The 19,471-nt window shown below is 44.3% G+C and overlaps 1 protein-coding gene across 2 annotated transcripts in view; it reads left to right on the top strand.

The window, feature by feature from the left end:
- Positions 1–19,471, top strand: part of EPHA8 (EPH receptor A8) — a 47,947-nt gene that overhangs the window by 13,458 nt on the left and 15,018 nt on the right. For both annotated transcript variants that reach the window (XM_074191719.1, XM_074191709.1), the window contains exons 2-5: positions 4,815–4,879; positions 8,259–8,922; positions 17,901–18,056; positions 18,633–18,968. In XM_074191719.1, coding sequence (XP_074047820.1) covers positions 4,815–4,879; positions 8,259–8,922; positions 17,901–18,056; positions 18,633–18,968 — 1,221 coding nt within the window. The remainder of the gene's footprint in view (positions 1–4,814; positions 4,880–8,258; positions 8,923–17,900; positions 18,057–18,632; positions 18,969–19,471) is intronic.

Here is a 19,471-nt window from a genome sequence, read left to right as displayed (position 1 = left end):
TTTCTTTCCATCTACATTGTATCTGGTCATCTTTCCATTTGTTACAGAACCATATCTCTTCAATGGGTTGAGCCTAAGTAAGGTACTGTCTTAAGGTCCCCATGTGTAGAATAAAATATCTGGATGAGATACTTACAAAATTCCCTGCCAACTCTAATGTGTTTTTTTGTTTCAAGATACTTTCCAGTTGTACTTTTTAATACTCTAGGGTCCCTCCTAACTGACATTCTCTTTTCTATAGCCTCTTCTATTGCTGACATTCTTTTTGTAAAGTCCCTCCCAGTTTTGGCATTCTATCTTCTAAGGTCCGTCCCAACTGGCACCCTGTATTCTGAGGGTCCTCCCAGTTCTGATATTGTGTGTTCCGTGGACCCTCCCAACTCTGACATTCTGTGTTCTAAGACCTCTCCCAGCTCTGAAATCCTGTATTCTAAGCTTCCTCCCTGCTCTAACATCCTGTGTTCCAAAGATCTTCCCAGCTCTGACATTCTATGTTCTAGGACCCCTCCCAGCTCTGATATCCTATATTCTAAGGGCCCTCCAAGCTCTGACAATGCATGTTCTAAAAGCCCCTCCCAACTCTCAAACTCTATGTTCTAAGAGCCCGCCTAAATCTGATTTTATGTTCTCAGGGCTCTTCTAGCTCTGCCATTCTTTGGCCTCCAGAACCTCCCAACTCTCCTGTGACAGGCTTCCTCCCAATTCTAACAGTACATGCTTTATAACCAGTTGTATTTGGAGAGAAGAGAGAGAACAATAGTGCTAGATTTTGCCATGGGGAGTAAACTGCATTGGAAGGAAGATAGAGGCAGATGGAAAAGAGAGGGTCTTGCCCTCCTGATGACTCTTGGCCTAAGACTCCAAGGAAGGCCTGGTGAAGATGGTTACTTCCCTTTTCTCTCTCCTTCCTACTAGGACCTAGCCCCTGGGATGGGGGGAAAGCTGCAATGCGACCTGCAGGCCCCCCTTTTTTCCTCCCCCACCCATCAGGCTAGCCAGAGAAGAGAGATTGCTAACCCACTGGCTGACCCAGTTTTTCCCACGCTGGTGGAGAGGGAGGAGGAGGAGTGAGCTTCTTTCTCTGCCTCCTTCAGGAGGCCTGCTGGGGAGGAGGGAGAAGAGAGGGAAGAGGAGGGAGAGAAAGACAAACCAAAGGAGGATTTCCTTTAGGGTCTTTTCCTTTAGGGTCCTACTAGAACTCTCTCCTTTCTCTCCTTTGCTTTCCTGATTCTGTCTCTCCAGCCCCAGGCCCCAACTGGAGCTTCAGGGGCTCTATGAATGGGTGGTGAGTCAGGGAGGAAAGGGATCACCAAGGGAGGGAAACCTGCCTAATGCTATATAACTCCTGGGTACATGTTAATGATGACATCCAGATGTCCACAGTCTTTCTGTCCATTTTACACACCTAGAGGCTGACTTCTAGGAAAATTCCAGGGCTGATTCCACAGCCAAACAAGAGCCGAGGGGCAAAGGTGGAAGGAGAATGCTTTGTTGGGACCTTCATCTGGCAGGAACATTAACCTGATGTGATTCAAGGAAAGGAGCCACATGGAGGTGAACCTAGCTGGGAATAGAAGTAGGAAGAAGAAGATTCTGGGCCTCTAAAGAGAAGCAGGGATAGATGGTCTTTCTAGAGGTGTCCTAGACAAAGAGAAAGGACATAGAGGGGAGAATTAAAAACATGGAAAATAGAGGTAGGGAGAACAGAACAACATTGATATGAGAGAGGCCTTAGAACACAGAAAATCAGAGCTGGGAGAAACCTTAGGACATAGTGTTGGAACTGGAAGGGACATTAGAACTTAGAATGTCAGAGCTGGGAGGGCTCTTAGAACTTATAATGTTAGAACTAGGAGGAACCTTAGAACCCAGAATGGCAGAGTTGGGAGGACCCTTAGAATAGAGAAGGCAGGATTTGAAGAACCTTTGGAATGTAGAATATTAGATCAGAGAGGAATCTGTGAATGTCAGAGCCAGAAGGGTCTTCAGGACTCATTCAAGTCCCTCATTCTCCACAAGAAGAAACAGAGGTCCAGAAAAACAGAGATGGCTTGTTCCAGATCATACAGTTCATTTATTGCCAGATCTGGAACTAGAGTACAGGGTTCCAGGTTCCCTCTGTCAACATCTTCAGTCCATTCCACCATGTCTCTAGTTGAGAGGGAGCATATTGACTGAGGAGAGCCAACAAGGGCAGAGAGCTGGGGAAAGAGCAATCAGGTGAGGGGTAATAGGTGGCTGAGCTGGGAAAAGGTCAGGAGCCAGAAAGTGAGTGAACTAAATAAAACCCTCCATAAATCACAACCTGTCAACCCTGCCCTTCTTTCCTGAGCTATGAAGGATGGAAGAGAGCCTGCTATGGCCCGCCTTCCTCTCTCCAGACCCAGACACATAGAAACACACCCCCTAGACTTCAGGGGGCTGAATAGTGCTACAAGACTAGCTTTTATAATACCTTCTGATTCACCCTTCACAAAATCAGTGAGGTAAAAAAAATACTAGAGTTTTAAAGCCAAAGTGGAAGACCTGGGTTCCAGTCTCATTTGTACTGGTTACTAGCTGGGTGAACTTGGGCTTCTTATAGATTCATAAAATGTCTAGAAAGGGTTTTAGAGGTAATCTATCTCAATCCTCTCATTTTACAAACAAAGAAACTGAGGATCAAAGTGGAGAAGGACTCCCTCAAGTTCACACAGCTAATAAGGGCAGAATTGGAATTCAAATACAGGTCCTTTGTCTTCTCGTGCTTATACCATCGCCCCATGCTGTGATATTGAACTTCAGTGTCCTTGTCTTTAAAATGGACTGGAGAAGGAAATGGCAAACCACTCCAGTATCTTTGCTAAGGGGTCTCTAAGAGTCAGACTCAACTGAATAATAATGTACCAGATATTGTGGCAGACTCTGAGGATTCAAAAACAAAGATGAGATGGTCTTGGACCCCAGGGATCTTACATGCAGAAAGAATATGGTGTAGTGGCTAGAGATCTGGGCTTGAAACCATCCAGGTCTGCATCAGGTTCTTAGATACATGCTGGTTGTGTGGTCCCAGAAAAGTCATTTAACCTTAAATTCTCTAGACATCTCTTAAGACTTTAAATATCTGAAGATATTTACCTGCACTGGGAGAGGGAGTTTCCTTTCTTTTATAAACTACATTTTTTAAAAGAAATTATTTTCAGCTCCAAATTTACTCCCTCTACCTCCTCTACCCATTGAGAAGGCAAGAAAAATGATATCCATGATACATATGAACACATTAGTCATGATGCCCCCCCCCAAAAATAAGAAAAATAAAATTGAAAAAACTACTTCAGTCTACATGAGGAGTCATCAGTTTTCTTTCTGGAGATGTACCATGCCTTTAAACCATAAATTTCTACATAAATTTCAGTCATTTGCATTATTAATTTGGTCCTCAGTGAATGCCTAGTATATCAATTCATTAATTCAACAAATATTTCTTTAGTGCCTGCTAAGTATAAAGCACAACAGTGTCCAAGATTCTTCCCAGAATGCTCAGAGAAAGGAAGGAAATCTTGATGGAGATGAAAGATGAATGTCTCGGACCCTTTCTTTAGTAAAGTAAAGCACAGACTGTGACATGGAAATTTGGAGAGAAATATGGCAGGATTTCCAGGAAGATGGAAGAGTTCTTGTCTTAAGGAGCACTTGGTCTCTCAGGGAAAAGAAAAGATAGAATCAGATAACTGGAGTAGAGGTGAGCATGTGGTAGGGGACACCAGAGTGTCCCCCGGCAGACAGCCAGCATTGCAGGGATGCAGAGATTGGAGATGGCGTAAGAAGAGAAGGCCTTCTTGAGCAGTTGGGATTTAGCAAGACCTTGAAAAACAGGTTTCATCTCCATAGCAACCTTGGGAAGCGGCCATTACAATTAATTCAACTTAATTCAGTTCAATTCAATTCAATAATTGTTACTTAAGTAATCATTTTGTGCTAGTCACTTCATTACTGTCTGATGATCCAAGAAAACAAATGAAATTGTCCCTGGCTTCAAGGGGCTTGTAGTCTACTGAGGGGATACATGTATGGATATTACCGCCAAGTACTGAGGCAGAGGAGAGATCCTAAGTGCTTCAAGAAAATTTGAGGAGAGCACACTAACAAATATGAGGGGAAATCATAGATGTAAGCTTCTCAAGGGGAGGAACTATTTCGCTTTTGACTTTCGACCTCTGGTGCCCGGATTAGTACCTCCACTATGGAAAGCATTCAATAAAATGCTTGCTATTTGATTGCTCAATGGAGGCTTGCCCACAATGGAGGTGGTACCTGAATGTTGTCTTATGTATTTACCAAGAGGGGAAAATGAGACTATAATGCTGTCTGGATACCAAAGATTTGTGAATGGGTTGAGGTGAAAGAAGTTTGGGCACCAGTTTGACTGTGAATAGAATGTGGAGAGGAATGAAGGGGAAGTCATCTCAACATAAACTAGAAAGGCAGAAATTTGTATGTTATCTTAATGGCAATAGGGAGGCATTGAGATTTTTGGAGTAGGGGAGTAATGTAGTCATGCTTGTCCTGAAGGGAGATTATTATAGCAAATGGGTGGTGGATGGGTATTAGAGAGAAGAGGCTGGAAGCAGGGAGACCAGTAGTCTAGATGAGAGGTCTGAGCTCAGGTTATGATTTTGGGGATAGAAATATAATGGAAGAGTCAATGGATTCGAATTGAGAGAATGATACAAAGGAAAGGGAAAGGTCAAAGTTGATATCATCTTGCCATGATGGCTATAATGATTCTGGAGAATTAGATGGGGTTTGAAGGGCTCTTTTTTCTTATTTTGCAGTGAACTTACTGGACACGTCAACCATCCATGGAGACTGGGGATGGCTCACCTACCCAGCACATGGGGTGAGTGATAAGCACTAATTCTTGATAAATAGTTGGGTGAGCGGGCAGGTGTGGGCAGGACCTGGACCCTCCCCACCATCTTGGTCCTCAAGAGGTCCATTGACAGCTTGCACTCTATCTGAAGGAGTGAGCCAAAGGGTTGTAGCTCAGAAAGAGAATTGTAGCCTACTTCCTACCCCACAATATCACTCTAATAATAATAATAATAACTATAATAATAATTATCCCAGTATGGATAAAGATCTGGTCTCAAGATCAGTAAGATCTGGGTTCTAACCCCAGCTATGCTACTTTCTTACTGTGTGGAATCTAGGGTGAGATATTTCCCTCCCTCAGTTTCTTTACCTGTAAAATGATGGACTTGCTTTACATAAGGCAACAAGACCTTGATGGGTTCAATAACTTGCTTGGTGTCACACAGGGAGTCAAAATAGCAAAACCAAGATTTGAACTCAGTCCCTCAGGGTGCTCCACCCAATTTTGTCCTCATTTAGTCCTTTTTCCTAATGTCTCTGGGCCTTCTCAGTCACCCCCATGGCTTCATTTCTTAGTTCTGTGTGGTTCCCACTTCTTTATTTCGGGGGTTGAAAGTCCCGCCTCAAGTTCACCTGCTGCTTGCCAAGACAATGCCACCCCCTGCCCGTCTAGCATCTCAAATGCAGCATGTCCCAAGCTCTAAGGGAGCCCACAAATTAGCTGCTTTTCCTGACTAGCCAGTTTCTATTAAAGATAGATAGTCGCCCAGACTTGAAAATGGAGTCCTCTCTGATTCTTCTCCCTCCTGACAGACTCCCTGCCTCCTCCTCAACCTAAGGGGTCACCAGACCCTGTGATTCCTGCCTCCCCCCAAAGCTTTTTTTCTCATCCCCCTCCTTTCCCAAGCACTAGCCCAGTTTAGGCCTCATTAGTTCTCACCTGGATTATTTCAAAAGCTTCCCAGAGTGCCTTCTCCACATTTCAGTAAATATTTATTCAGAATTTGTGTTCAAGGAACCTGGGCCAGCTACTGAAGGGGATAAAAAGATGAAATCAAATTTCTGCCCTGAAAGACTCAGCTCTCTCTGAGGGGACATAATACACTGACCTGCCAAGGACAGAGTATTAGGAGAACTCAACACTGAGAGAACACACATCTCGATGATCCCAAAGACCCTTCCCAGCTCTGACATCCTGTGTTCTAAGGGTCCTTCTAGCTTAGATAATCTATGTTCTAAGGCTCCTTCCAGCTCTGACATCCTGTCTAAGGGCCCTCCCAGCTCTGACATCTGTGTTCTAAGGGTCATCCCAGCTCTGACATCCTGTGTTCTAAGGACCCTCCCAGTTCTGACATCTGGCATAAGGACCCTCCCAGCTCTGATATCCTGTGTTCTGAGGGCCCTCCCAGCTCTAACATTCTGGGTTCTAAGGACCCTCCCAGTTTTGACATCCTGTGCTCCAAAGACCCTCCCAGCTCTGACATCCTGTGTTCTAAGGATTCTTCCATCTCTGACATTCTGTGTTCTAAGTCCCACCCACCCCTAAATCTGCCATTCTGTGTTTTAAGTCCCCTCCCAGCTCTGTCATTCTTTGTGATCTAAGGACTCTCATTTCTGACATCCTAGATTTTAAGGTCCCTTTCACCTCTGTTCTAAGATTCTGTACAGCTCTAACATTCTGTATTACAAGGGCTCTCTCAGCTCTGACATGTTCAGTTCTAAAGTTCCTTCCATTTCTTACATTCTGTGTTTTTAGTTCTTCCCCCAGCTCTGACCCTTCTGTGTCCTAAGAGCCTTTCCATTTCCAGTGATGATGATGATGATTACTAGAATTCACAGAGTGTTTGAAGGTTTGCCAAGTCTTTTGCAAATATCACATTTTAAAGTTCTCACACCAAACCTCTAAAGTAGAGGATATTATTTTTCTCATTTTACTGATGAGGAATCTGAGGAACAGAGAGGTTAGTGGATTTACTCAGGGTCACACAGCTAGTTAGTCTCTGAGATCAGATTTGAGTGAAAGTCTTCCCATCTTCTAGCATCTTCTGTTTCAAGGCTCTAGCATTTCACTTGCAGACATTCCCTTGTCTCAAAGATCTCTTCAAGTTCTATTATTGAACATTCTAAAGTCCCTCCCAACTCTAAAGTTCCATGAGTCTGTCTTTAGGACTCTCCCTGGTAGCTCTGGGGTTAAAGCCATTGTCACAGTTAATTGAGTACCAAATAATATGCCAGCTGTTTCCTGTCTGCCTCCTGCCAGAGACCCAGAAAAATTAATCAGCTCTGTCAGCACCGAGGCATGCATCAGCCTGCCCCACTGGTGCCAACACTGTGCCCAGGTACTGCTGTCCCTAGAAGCATCACTGCCTGGGAATGCGGCAACCAGAGGGGAACAGGTGCCCCACATCCCATCAACCTGACTTTGTGGCAGTTTTTTCTCCTTGGGTCAGATGAAAGGATTGTTACTTCCTATTGCCCAGAAGGGTCACACTCAGGGACAGGAGAGGATGGGATTGGTATTTGCAGCAACCCTGACTGCACCCCCTAGTTATGCTTACTGTTCATCTGTGCCTAGTTTCAATTCAATTCAGAGACCAGGAATAACATTCCTGTTGAAAGAGCTTAGAAGGTGAAGCAATTTACCCTTCCTTGCAACCTGGAAATTCAAAAAAGACTCCTCTGTAAAAGCCTCAGATTAGAGAATGGGAGTCGAACAGAGAATGGTAGGACTGGAAGGGCTCTTAGACCATGAATATTAGAGCTGGAAGGAACCTTAGAACATAGAACTGGAAGGTCCATTAGAACATAAAATATCAGAGATGAAAAGGGCCTTAGATAATAGAATATCAGAGCTGGGAGTGGCCTTAGAACACAGGATGTCAGGCCTGGGAAGACCCTTAGAACACATGATGTCAAAACTGAGAGGGTCCTTAGAACCCAGAATGTCAGAGCTGGGAGGGTCCTTAGAACATAGGAAGCCAAGGTTAGGAGGAATTTTATAACACAAAATGGCAGAGGTGGGAAGAGGAGCTTAGAACAGAATATATCAGAGGTAGAAAGAACCTGAAACATTATCTAACACTTTCCTATAACATGTCAATTATATTATAATTATTTGTGCATATTCTCAACTTTCCTTTCCCCCATTAGACTGTCAGCATCTTGAGGGCAGGATCAAGTTTCTATTCTTTGTGTCCCTTCCAGTACAGATCCCAATGCTAGACATGGAAGGTAATATAATGAATACCTGTTATATGAAATCGCCTTCTATTTGTATATTCTTCCCCCTAATGTGACCATATTGGGTGACCCAAAGTTCTGGCTGACAGACCAGTTGTGCCTTCTTCCTCCATGCCTTCCCTGAGCTGGTTCCTAACCAATCCATCTCTGGTCGTCTCCTGTAGTGGGATTCTATCAATGAAGTGGATGAGTTTTTCAGCCCTATCCACACCTACCAAGTGTGCAACGTCATGAGCCCCAACCAGAATAACTGGCTTCGGACGAGCTGGGTACCACGTGATGGTGCCCGCCGGGTCTATGCCGAGATCAAGTTTACCCTGAGAGACTGTAATAGTATGCCAGGTGTGCTGGGCACCTGCAAGGAGACCTTCAACCTTTACTACCTGGAATCTGACCGCGACCTGGGCACCAGCACCCAGGAGAGCCAGTTTGTGAAGATAGACACCATCGCGGCCGATGAGAGCTTCACTGGGGCTGACCTGGGCGTCCGGCGCCTCAAGCTCAACACAGAGGTGCGGGGTGTGGGGCCTCTCAGCAAGCGGGGCTTCTACCTGGCCTTCCAGGACATTGGAGCCTGCATTGCCATCCTCTCCCTGCGCATCTACTACAAGAAGTGTCCTGCCATGGTGCGCAACCTGGCCGCCTTCTCAGAGGCTGTGACCGGGGCCGACTCCTCCTCCCTCGTGGAGGTTCGTGGGGAATGTGTGGGGCACTCGGAGGAACGGGACACCCCCAAGATGTACTGCAGCGCCGAGGGGGAATGGCTGGTGCCCATCGGCAAGTGTGTGTGTAGCGCCGGCTATGAGGAGCTCCAAGATGCCTGTGTGGGTGAGTGACCAACCTCGAGCAGGAAGAGATCTGTTGAGGTCATTTTACAGAGGGGGATACTGAGGCCCCAAGAAGGAAAGAGATAACTCAAAGTATTGAAAGAGCTGAGGTTCAAACCTGGGCCTTCTGATCCCAAACTCATGATGTTTTCCAAATAGTGATTAATTTATAATTTCTATATATTATATACTTAATAATAATTATTTATTAGTCACCTACCATATACCAGGGCCTGTGGAGGATATGAAAACAAACAGAAAACAGTCCCTGCCCTCAAGAAACTTACATTCCAATAGGGGAGACCACGTAGACTTATATAGGTGGTGTATATTGTAATATACATATTTGTCACAGCATACATACACATATATGTTATACACATATCTATATATGCATACATATATAGATATGTGTATGTACTTCCTCTCTTTACATAGATTATATATTATAATATATTTTTATCTCTATATAGAATATAATATATAATATCCACTACCTATTATACCTCTATTCATATTTAGGACATTTACAGCATGTAAGGACCATTCCTACGATTTCATTTTCTTAGAGAAGTCCAGAATGAGAAAATTCTTTCCACCAAGGCAAGAGAATAATTTATAGTCTTAGACACTATGAACTATTGGCCATCACATGACCATCAGGTCTTAGAAGTAAAGATTTGAACCTGTTCTTTTGTTGTTTTTGTTTGTCTTGTATTTGTTTTCGCAAGGCAATGGAGTTAAGTGACTCACCCAAGGTCACACAGCTAGTAAATATCAAGTGTCTGAGGTCTGATTTGCACTCAGATCCTCCTGATTCCAGGATTGGTACTCCATCCACAGTGCCACCTAGCTGCCCTTGAATCCAAGTCTTTTTGGCTTTGGGGGTGGTTCTCAATCCATTCTGTTCTACCGTCATCCATTCCATGTTGCCTCTCATAAAAAATGACGGTTGTGTATTAGACATTCACATAATCTAATTTGTGTATTAGACATACACAAATCAAATACAAAGAAACCTTGAAGAGAAAGGCACTCTTCTCACACTAAGGTATGCATGGTCCTTGCTCTGCTGTGGCCTTGTGAAAGCAATCAGAGAGTCTAGAGGGGAGGCAGATGGGGTCATACTGAAAGTTCAGCTGCCCTGACTCCCCTCATTCCCAATTGCTCAACCAATATTCAACACTAACTCCCACATACAAGACCCTCTGATAGATATGATGGATACAAAGATACAAGTCCCTGTTCTCAAGGAGTTGGCATTCTACATGATGCCCAAATTTTCCAAGTGACAACCAGGCCCTCTCCCCTCCCTTCCCACTTGAGAAATTTGAGTTGACTGGGGGGAGGACAACAGGGCAAAGTTCCCCTCACAGGACTCAATGGATAGATGTAGTAGCTTTTAACTCTCTCTCTCTCTCTCTCTCTCTCTCTCTCTCTCTCTCTGTGTCTGTGTGTGTGTGTGTGTGTGTGTGTGTATCTGCACCTGTGAGTAAGTGTGCCTGTGATACAACTGAAAAGAATCCACTAGAAGTGTCTACACAAAGAAAAACCAGGTAGCCTTTTGGGTAGCACAAGGGGAGATACACAGAAAGGAAGCCCCATAAGGATGAATACAGTGGCATTGCCCCCTGGTCAGGAAATAAACCCAGGTACCTGGGCATTCCTTACATCCTGAGTCCCCAGTTGATCCCATCAGATATACTCTTGGATCTTGACCTATCTGCCCCAGATCACAATACCACATACTTTAATTCACTTCATTTTGATTCAACCAATGTTTAATTAGTGCCTGCTGTGGGCTAAGCCCTGCACTAGACTCTGGGAATGCAAAGATCCTGCTGTGAAGGAGCTCACAGTCCAATAGAGAGAGGACAAGGAGCCACATATCAGTGAGAGAAATTGGAAATTGCTCAGTCCTCATCTTTGATCTCTCTGTAGCATCTAATTCTGTTCCAAACCTCTCCCTCTGGATAGTCAGACCTCCCTGATTTTCCATAAATTGCTTTGTCTTGGTTCCCCTCCTACTACTCTGACTATTCCTTCTCAGTCTCTGCTGTTGGGTCATCTTCAATACCCCATCCCTCTTCACTACAGGTTTTGCATAAGGTCCTCTGGGGAGGTCTTCTCTCCCTCTTTCTCCTTTTTATTCTCCTCTTCTTCCTCTTCCTCTTCTTCTTCCTCCTCCTTCTTCATCTTCCTCCTCTTCTTTTTCTTCTTCCTTTTCTTTTTTGTTCTTATTTTCTCTTCCTCTTTCTTCTCCTACTTTTCTTCTTTCTCCTCATCCTCCCCCCTAACCACCTATGTCTATCAATCATCCATCTTTCTATCTAGCTACCTGTCAGTCTATGTGTATGTCTCTTTTTCTGTATCTATGTTTCTCTCTGTTTATCTAGCCACCTGTCTATCCATTAATCTACTTCTGTCTTTCTCTCTTTGTCTCCATCTCTGTCTCTCTATCTCTATCTCTGTTTCTGTCTCTGTCTCTTTGTCTCTGTATCTCTGTCTCTGTTTCTCTGTCTCTTTTTCTCTTTGTATGGCTCTCTCTCTCTCTCTCTCTCTCTCTCTCTCTCTCTCTCTCTCTCTCTCTCTCTCTCAGCAGTGAACTCAATGACCTCTACAGTCTTTTTCGAGCCTGCCCTTCTCTCCTACCCTTCTCTACCCTGTCTCCTTGCCTTGTCTGCTCTGTCTCCTCCTCCCTTAGTAACACTGTTCTGAGCAAACAGAACCATGAGAAGCAGAGGTTCCCAGGGAAAGTTAGCTACCAAGCCCGCCAGGCCCCTTATCACTGTTTGAGCAGCCAGAAGACTGTTCCATTTCCCAAGTTCCCTGGAGGAAGCTTCCTTCAGCTACCCTCCACCCTTCCCATAGAGCAGAGGCACAGAAAGAGAAGAGGAGGGGGAGTTGGGAGGGAGAAGGCAGAGGGCCCCTCTGGGCAGAGCAGACTAGACCACCACCCGGTGTCCTCTTTCTCCCACCCCTGACTAGTGCTGAGATCTAGCTTCTCAATTCTCTTGTTCCTGAATTTGTCAGCCTTCCTGAAGGACAGCAAAGAGAAAGACCCCAAGCCCTGGGCCCAGCTTCATTTAGACCTGAACTATGCTACTCACTTCCAGTGTGACCATGGTCTTCCCTTCCCTTCTCTTGGGATGAATCTTCTTCTCTTTCAAGTGAAGGGCTTGGGCTACCTCATCTTCCCAAAGCTAATGTCTCTGAACTCATTTACTTGAGTGGTATGACAGGTAAAGAACTCAGAACTTCCTTGGAAATTGCCTCGTGGTCAACCGAGGCCCAGAGGACTTAAGTGGACAACCCAAGCATGTGAGTCAAACTAGTAAGAGCCTATAGACTTTGAGCTGGAAGGGGTCTTAGGGGGCTCCTACAAAGCAGATACCTGAGGCCCAGAAAAGTTGGGTGACTTGGTCAAGGTCACACAGAAGGGGAGGGGAAGGGGGGAGGAGTGGGAGGGTCTTATACATGAATCTCCTGACTCCCATTCAGCATCCTGGAATGGAGGGACAATCTTTCCCCACCCCTGTCCCTTACGCTTTTTACTCTGGGATGGGGAGGATGCTGGGAGAGGTGCCAGGGAAGCAAACAGTATCCCCAAACCTGGAGACCGGCTTCCCTTCCCTTCTGTCACCCGGATGGAAGATATAAATCACCCTCCACGGCCCTAATCATCTTTCTATAAATATCAAAGACTCATTTCTAGGCGGGGTAGGAGGGGGGAGAGAGAATGAAAGACGAGTTCTTTGGCCTTCCTGACTGTGTTTAAAATCTGATTTAGAATTAATTTCCTTTGGCCATCCACAGCCGGACACCTTATTTGTCAAATCTAAAGCTGTTTGAATAGGAGAACAGAGGGGGGCCTGGTCTCTAAGCAGCTGCTGGTGTGACCAGCAGGTCTGGGGACAGGGAAAGAATGGGAAATGGCACCTTGCCAGGCAGGTGGGGGTGGAGGTGCACTCTACTGGGCAAAGCCCCTCAGCTGGCCCTCTGCCGGAAGGCCCCAAGGCCCCCATGGCTTCCCCAGCCCAGCCCTTCCTCAGACAGGGCCAGCTTGGCATTGGCCCAGAGACACACCATCTGTCTCTGTCGATTAGTCCCCGACCTCAGCATCCAGATCTCTCACATCCCCCAGGGTTGGCGATTAGTATTGTTATTAAAGATTATTTTATTTTCATTGCTCAGATTAATCTGGCCCTGACATGTTATAACCATATGGGCATCAGCTGAGCATGGTATAATCCCTTACGATTGGGATTCAAAAGGGGAAACTTCTAGGTTTCCAAGACAGGTATATAAAAACATCAAATTTTGAATAAATGATAAAATATTTGAGCTGGGAAGGACCTAGAGACATAGAATATTGGCACTGGGAGGGGGTCTTAGAACACAAAATGTCAGAGCTGCAGGCGACCTTAGAACATAGAATGTGAGAGCAGAAAGGTCCTAAGAACACAGAATGTCAGAGCTAAAGGGGTCCTTAGGACACAGAAATTCAAAGCTGGGAGGACCCTTAGAACAAAAATGTCAGAGCTAGGAGGGTTCTTAGAACACAGGATGTCAGAACTGGGAGGAACTTAAGATAATATCATAAATAGACTCTTGCTTGGAAGGACCTTAAAGCCATCCGTCCTAATCCTTCTCCAAGCATGAATTTGGAGGAAATCAACCTATGTTCACTAATAACCTTTGAAAATAATAATGAGATAGAGGATATAGGGGACGATATTCTAGTTCTGGACTGAATATCCTGTGAATGGTCAAAGGACTTTTAGCATTGGATTAGATATCAGAATCATAGGAACCTAGATTCATTGTTCAAAGGCTATAGAGTTTAACTCCCTCATTTGACAGGCAAGGAAACTGAGAGAGAAATTGCCTCACCGAAAGTCACATGCTAGGATTTAAACTCCTCTAACTCTAGATTCACTCCCCTGCCCACAGTGCCATACTGCCTCAAGACCTGGAGTCTAGAACTGACGTTTCTCCCTAATTAGCTGTATGACTTTGGACAAGTCACTTCCCTTATATAGACTTCAGGTTCCTCCCCTCTAAAATGATGGGACCAGGTTAGATGACTTAAAGTTACTTTCATCTCTAACCTTCTAATATTTCATATTGTATTACAACTGGGAGACCTCAGAAGCTATGTGCAGACCATGTCACCTATTCTCAAGTTGCTTACAATCCAGCTAGGGAGAAAAAGACCTCAAATAGGAATCAAAGCACAATAAAGACAGGGTGCTGATTGCCCAGCTGCTACGTACAAAAATATCTATGAGATGCCTAGTTTGGAGGGTAAGGGTGTGGAGGTGTAATCTTTTGTCTGAAATAGCTCTGGGCTTTTGGGTGGACCATAAACTCCGCTAACAACGCACCTCGGTAATCATTAGAAGCTCCTTCGAGGATTGCATCAGTTATTTGAAGGACTAAGGAGGTGTCTGCTTTCCTGATCAGGCAGCATCTGGAGTCTTGTGATTAGTTTGAGCCACCATAGTTTAGGAAGGACAGTGATAAGTTTGAGTGTCCACAGGAGGGTGACTGGCACCTTGAAACGTCTTGAATCCGTGACTTGCAAGGATGATGTGAAGAAAATGGGGAGGTCAAACCTGTGGCAGAGAAGACTTAGAAATGGACAGAGACTGTCTGCCACTATTTGAAGGTTGCTGTTACTCAGTTGCTTTGTGTCCAAATCTTCATGACCTCATTTGAGGCTTTCTTGGCAACGGTACAGGAGAGGTTTGCCTTTTCTGTTTGCAGTTCATTCTGCAGATGAAGGAACTGGGCAAACAGGGTGAAGTAACTTGCCCAGGATCATAGTTAGTAGGTTTTTGAGGCCAGATTTGAATTCATATCTTCCTGACTCCAAGCCTGGCAGTTTATCCACTGTACCACCAAACGGCCCCAAGAAAGATTGTCTATATAAGAAAGAAAATAGACTCGTACTTCTTGTCTGCAGAGTATAGGACTAACTCCAAAGGCAGAAGGTACAGAGAGGAAGGTTTTGACTTGATGGTACAAAAAATATCCTTCCAATGTACTGTAAACCACAGTACATGGGATGCCTCAGGAGCTGGTGCATCCCTCCTCTTCAGAGAGCTTCATGCAAATCTGGATGGCCACTTGGCTGGGTTATTGCAGAGAGGACTCTAGTGGAGAGACAACTTATGCAGTGATCCCCTTCCTTGAGGATGCCCAAAGAGTAGACCAAGATCCCCTTGTCAAGGACTACTAAATCAAAAAGCTGAGACTGTAAGTGAAGTGAGCCATTGAAAACTTTCACACTCTACTAGACTGTAAGTTTCATGAGGGCAGGGACTGTTCTAAACTTCATATCTCTTCCATGGCCAACCACGATCGTCTGAATGGCATAGAGAATTTACAAGTATGTGTGTGTGTGTGTGTGTGTGTGTGTGTGTATTAAGTGGAGCTGAGTTCTCATATAAGCCTCTTTTTGGCTCCATGCCAGTCTCATGGCTTAAGGTTTACACAATGTTTTTTTTGATGATGGCCCTGTGATTATGTTCATTTTACAGATGACAAAACTGAGGTTCAGAAAGCAATTTGTCCAAGATCACACAGCTAGGAAGAAGACCCAGCAAGGATTCAAAGCTAGGGCTTCTGACTCTTTCTTGGGGGTATTTTCCACCATAGTTGTTTGTCCTTCATACTCGAAGAAGACCATGACTTCAGGGAGATGATACCATCCCATACAAGTGAAATGAATTTGAGTGAGGAGTGCTGTGTTAAGTCACCCCTCATTTTCTCCTCCAGAGCCACCTGTGTTCAGTGGCCAAATATGAATCAGGACAAGTGGAGATGACCCTGGATTTGAGTCAGTCAGGATTAAGTGACTTGCTCAAAGTTACACAGCTACCAGATGGCAAGTGTCTATGGTCACATTAAAACTCAGGTCCTCCTGATTCTAGAGTCCTGATTCCACCTAGCTAGCTGCCCACTTCTTAATAGTAAGGTTCTGAGCCCCTCTGGCTTCTAAATAGTTCTGCAACAAGACAATGGGTCTGTGTGTCTTCCTAGAGGAATTAGGGAAGTAACTTCAGGACCTGACTGTACAGATTTAGGAACTTTCCTGCAGTCATAGCAGGGAACACAGGTCTTCCCTCAAATAGGGGGCTGCCTGCATGCTCCTCTTTATAAAATCTAGCGAAGGACAGTTAAGTCATGGTATTTAAAACTGGAAAAGAAATTGAAAATTATCTAGAATAACACCCTTAGTGAGACCCAAAGAGGAGCCAGGACTCAGTAGTGATTACCCAAATTGTCAGTGGCAGGACTAGAATTTAAATCCAGATCTCTTTGTACTGCTCATTGGAGGGATATTTGACCAGTAGAGGTGCTGCAAACTCAAGCAATCTCCCAAGGGAAGCAACAAGAGTACTAGGCTTGGGGCAGTTAGGTGGTGCAGTAGATAAGAGTATCGGTCCTGGAGTCCGGAGGACCTGAGTTCAAATCCAACCTCAGATACAATAATTACCTAGTTGTGTGACCTTGGGCAAGTCACTTACCCCCATTGCCTTGCAAAAACTAAAAAAATAAAAACCCAAAACAAAAACAGAGTACCAGGCTTACTGTCCAAGGTGCTGCTATATATGACCCATGTGCCTTAATATTTTACCTCAGGGACCTCTTTTTCCTATTCTGTGAAATGGGACTAGATTAACTCCAGAAATCTACTTAGTAGAATGAATGTGAGGACATTGAGAACGAGAACTATTTTAATTTCTCATCTTTATATCACCTCCACAGAGCACACAACTGCTTAATTTATTTGATCAAATTGAATTCTAGCTCCAATATTCAGTATTCTAGGATCTTGTCCAACTCTTAGCATTCTATGTTCTGTATAAAAATAATTTTACAATTTTTGTTTTTACATCATGTAGCCTTTCCCCCTCCCCACCTTGAGAGCCATCCCCATAACAGAAAATGAAAAATAAAGAGAAATAAAAATTCAATCAAACCCATCAACATATCAGTCCAGTCCAACAGTACATGTATATGTATTTTTGTCTGATCAACCACAGTCAGACACACTGTAATTTGTCTCAAACATAATGATGTCATTTTGGTCTTCTTCAATAATGAAGGACAAGAACATGTATGTGTGTGTGTGTGTGTGTGTGTGTGTGTGTGTGTGTGTGTGTGTGTAACCATACTCACACAAAAATTCCTCTTCAAAAAAAAGAGGGGCATTCTTATAGCTCTTCTTCCAGGTCAAATTTGATTGTTGCTATAATTATGTAGAGTTCAGTTTTGATTTTGTTGAATGTGTAAGCTCCTTAAGAATGGGATTGTTGCATTCTTTGTATTTTTATCCAAGCATTTCATGGCCATGTAATAAAATGTTCATTAACCCTTTGTTTTTCTCTCTTGTTTTTCTGATTCATCTGACTTCACTTGGCCTCAGTTCATATAAGTTTTCCTGTATTCATCATTTTTTTAGATTTTTTTTGCAAGTCTATAGGGTTAAGTGGGTTGCCCAAGACCACACAGCTAGCTAATTATTAAGTGTCTGAGGTTGGATTTGAACTCAGGTACTCCTGACTCCAGGGCCGGTGCTCTATCCACTGCGCCACCTAGCTGCCCCCTATTCATCATTTTCATTCTTTCTTTTGGATCAGTAATATTCCTTCCTTCACATAACTTGGTGTCTAATAGCTGTGTTCTAATATCATTTTCAATTTTGACCTTCTATGTTCTGAAGACCTTTCCAGGTCCTCACTGAACTCCATTCAAATGTCTTCCCCATCACCCACAGTACAGATTATTTTTGTTCCGGTGTCTCTTCTAAATCTGATATTCTGTTTTTTAATACTGTGAACTCTGGGGAGGAGAACATTTCCTTTCAGAAAGGGTCAGATCACTCTGGATGTCCACAAGTCAAGAAGGCTTTTCTGTTGCATGAGACAAAGCAGCTTACTTTGCCTTCATCTCTTTCTCCCTCTGCAGCCTGTGAACTGGGAACTTACAAGTCAGCTCCAGGGGACCAGCTGTGTGCCAGATGCCCCTTGCACAGCCATGCATCTACATCTGCAGCCCAGACGTGCCACTGTGACATCAGCTATTACCGAGCAGCCCTAGACCCACCATCTGCAGCTTGTACTCGTGAGTACCCCCTTCTACTTGGGAAGGTGGAAGGTGAGGCCAGTCTTATCCAGGGCACTTTCCTCCTATTAACCAGCCTTGATAACCAAGCCTTCCAAAGTCACCGTCTCAATTATTCCTCTTTCAGGCATGTAGTTAAATTTTGTCTCCGATAAGCATTTATTAAGTGCCTACTACATGCAGAGTACTGTTAATGGTAATGAGAGGGAGGTACAAAGTTTGGATAATCCATGACCCTTGTGTTGCTTACAGTCTAGTGAGGGAATATGAAATAAATAACAGAAAGTCTTTTGTATTTGGATCAGGCCACTTAGTCCAAGGACCAAGTTACAGTGGCCTGTAATTTCACAGGATGCAAGTACTGGCAATACTACTCTCTTTGAACAGGGAATAGAAGGAAGTTAGGATATATGTTATGGAAGAGATGTAGTTATCTGCACTTGGGGTTCTCCCAATCTTCAGTTCTCTCATTACATGCCCCCAGTAAAACAGACCCAAATGACCATAACCATTCCATCAAATAAATCAAACCTCAACCAGAACTATAAGCTGGGATCTGGTCTCTCTACTTTCTAGGGCCTCCCTCAGCTCCTGTGAACCTGATCTCCAGTGTGAATGGGACCTCTGTGACCCTGGAGTGGGATCCTCCCCTGGACAAAGGAGGCCGCAGTGACATCACTTACAACGCCATCTGCCGCCGCTGCTCCTGGGACCAGGGCCATTGTGATTCCTGTGGCAGTGGTACACGATTTGTGCCCCAGCAGATGAGCCTAGTGCAGACGGCTCTGACAGTAGCCAATCTGCTAGCCCACATGAACTATACCTTCTGGATCGAGGCTGTCAATGGTGTGTCTGACCTCAGTCTAGAACCCCGACGAGCTGCCTCTGTCAACATTACCACGAACCAGGCAGGTAGGAGGAACAGAGGGGCCCCATTCCTGGGAAGTTTAGAGCTACTAGAATGGGTGAGGGGAGAAAGTTTGATACTGAGTAAATAACAATGTGGTCCTTTGATGGACAGCCTCTGGGCATTTGGACACTTGGCCTAGACAAGCATATCCTCGTTTACAAGAAGAAGAAAGAAGAATTGAAATAAGAGTAACTTGAAGCATAGTAATGTATCTAGAGGAGACCTTAAAGTATAATTATTGAAGTGAATTGGACCTTAGAAAAGAATGTCGGAGCTGGGAAGGGTATTAGAACATAGAGTATCAGAGCTGGGAGGGACCTTAGAACACAGAGTAATTGTAAGAAGACTTAGATTATAAAGTGGGATTTTAAAGATTTTCCAGATTATAAAGTGGGATTTTCATTGAAACCAGACAAAAATGATTGACTCAAGTTCACACACCAGAGCTAGGATTACCACAAATTGGGGTGGGGTAGAAGTGAGGAGGAGATGTTTCCACAGGTAG

This window comes from Macrotis lagotis, chromosome 1 (assembly GCF_037893015.1).
Source record: "Macrotis lagotis isolate mMagLag1 chromosome 1, bilby.v1.9.chrom.fasta, whole genome shotgun sequence".
NCBI classification, from domain to species: Eukaryota; Metazoa; Chordata; class Mammalia; order Peramelemorphia; family Peramelidae; genus Macrotis; species Macrotis lagotis.
This window is presented reverse-complemented; position numbering and strand designations above follow the sequence as displayed.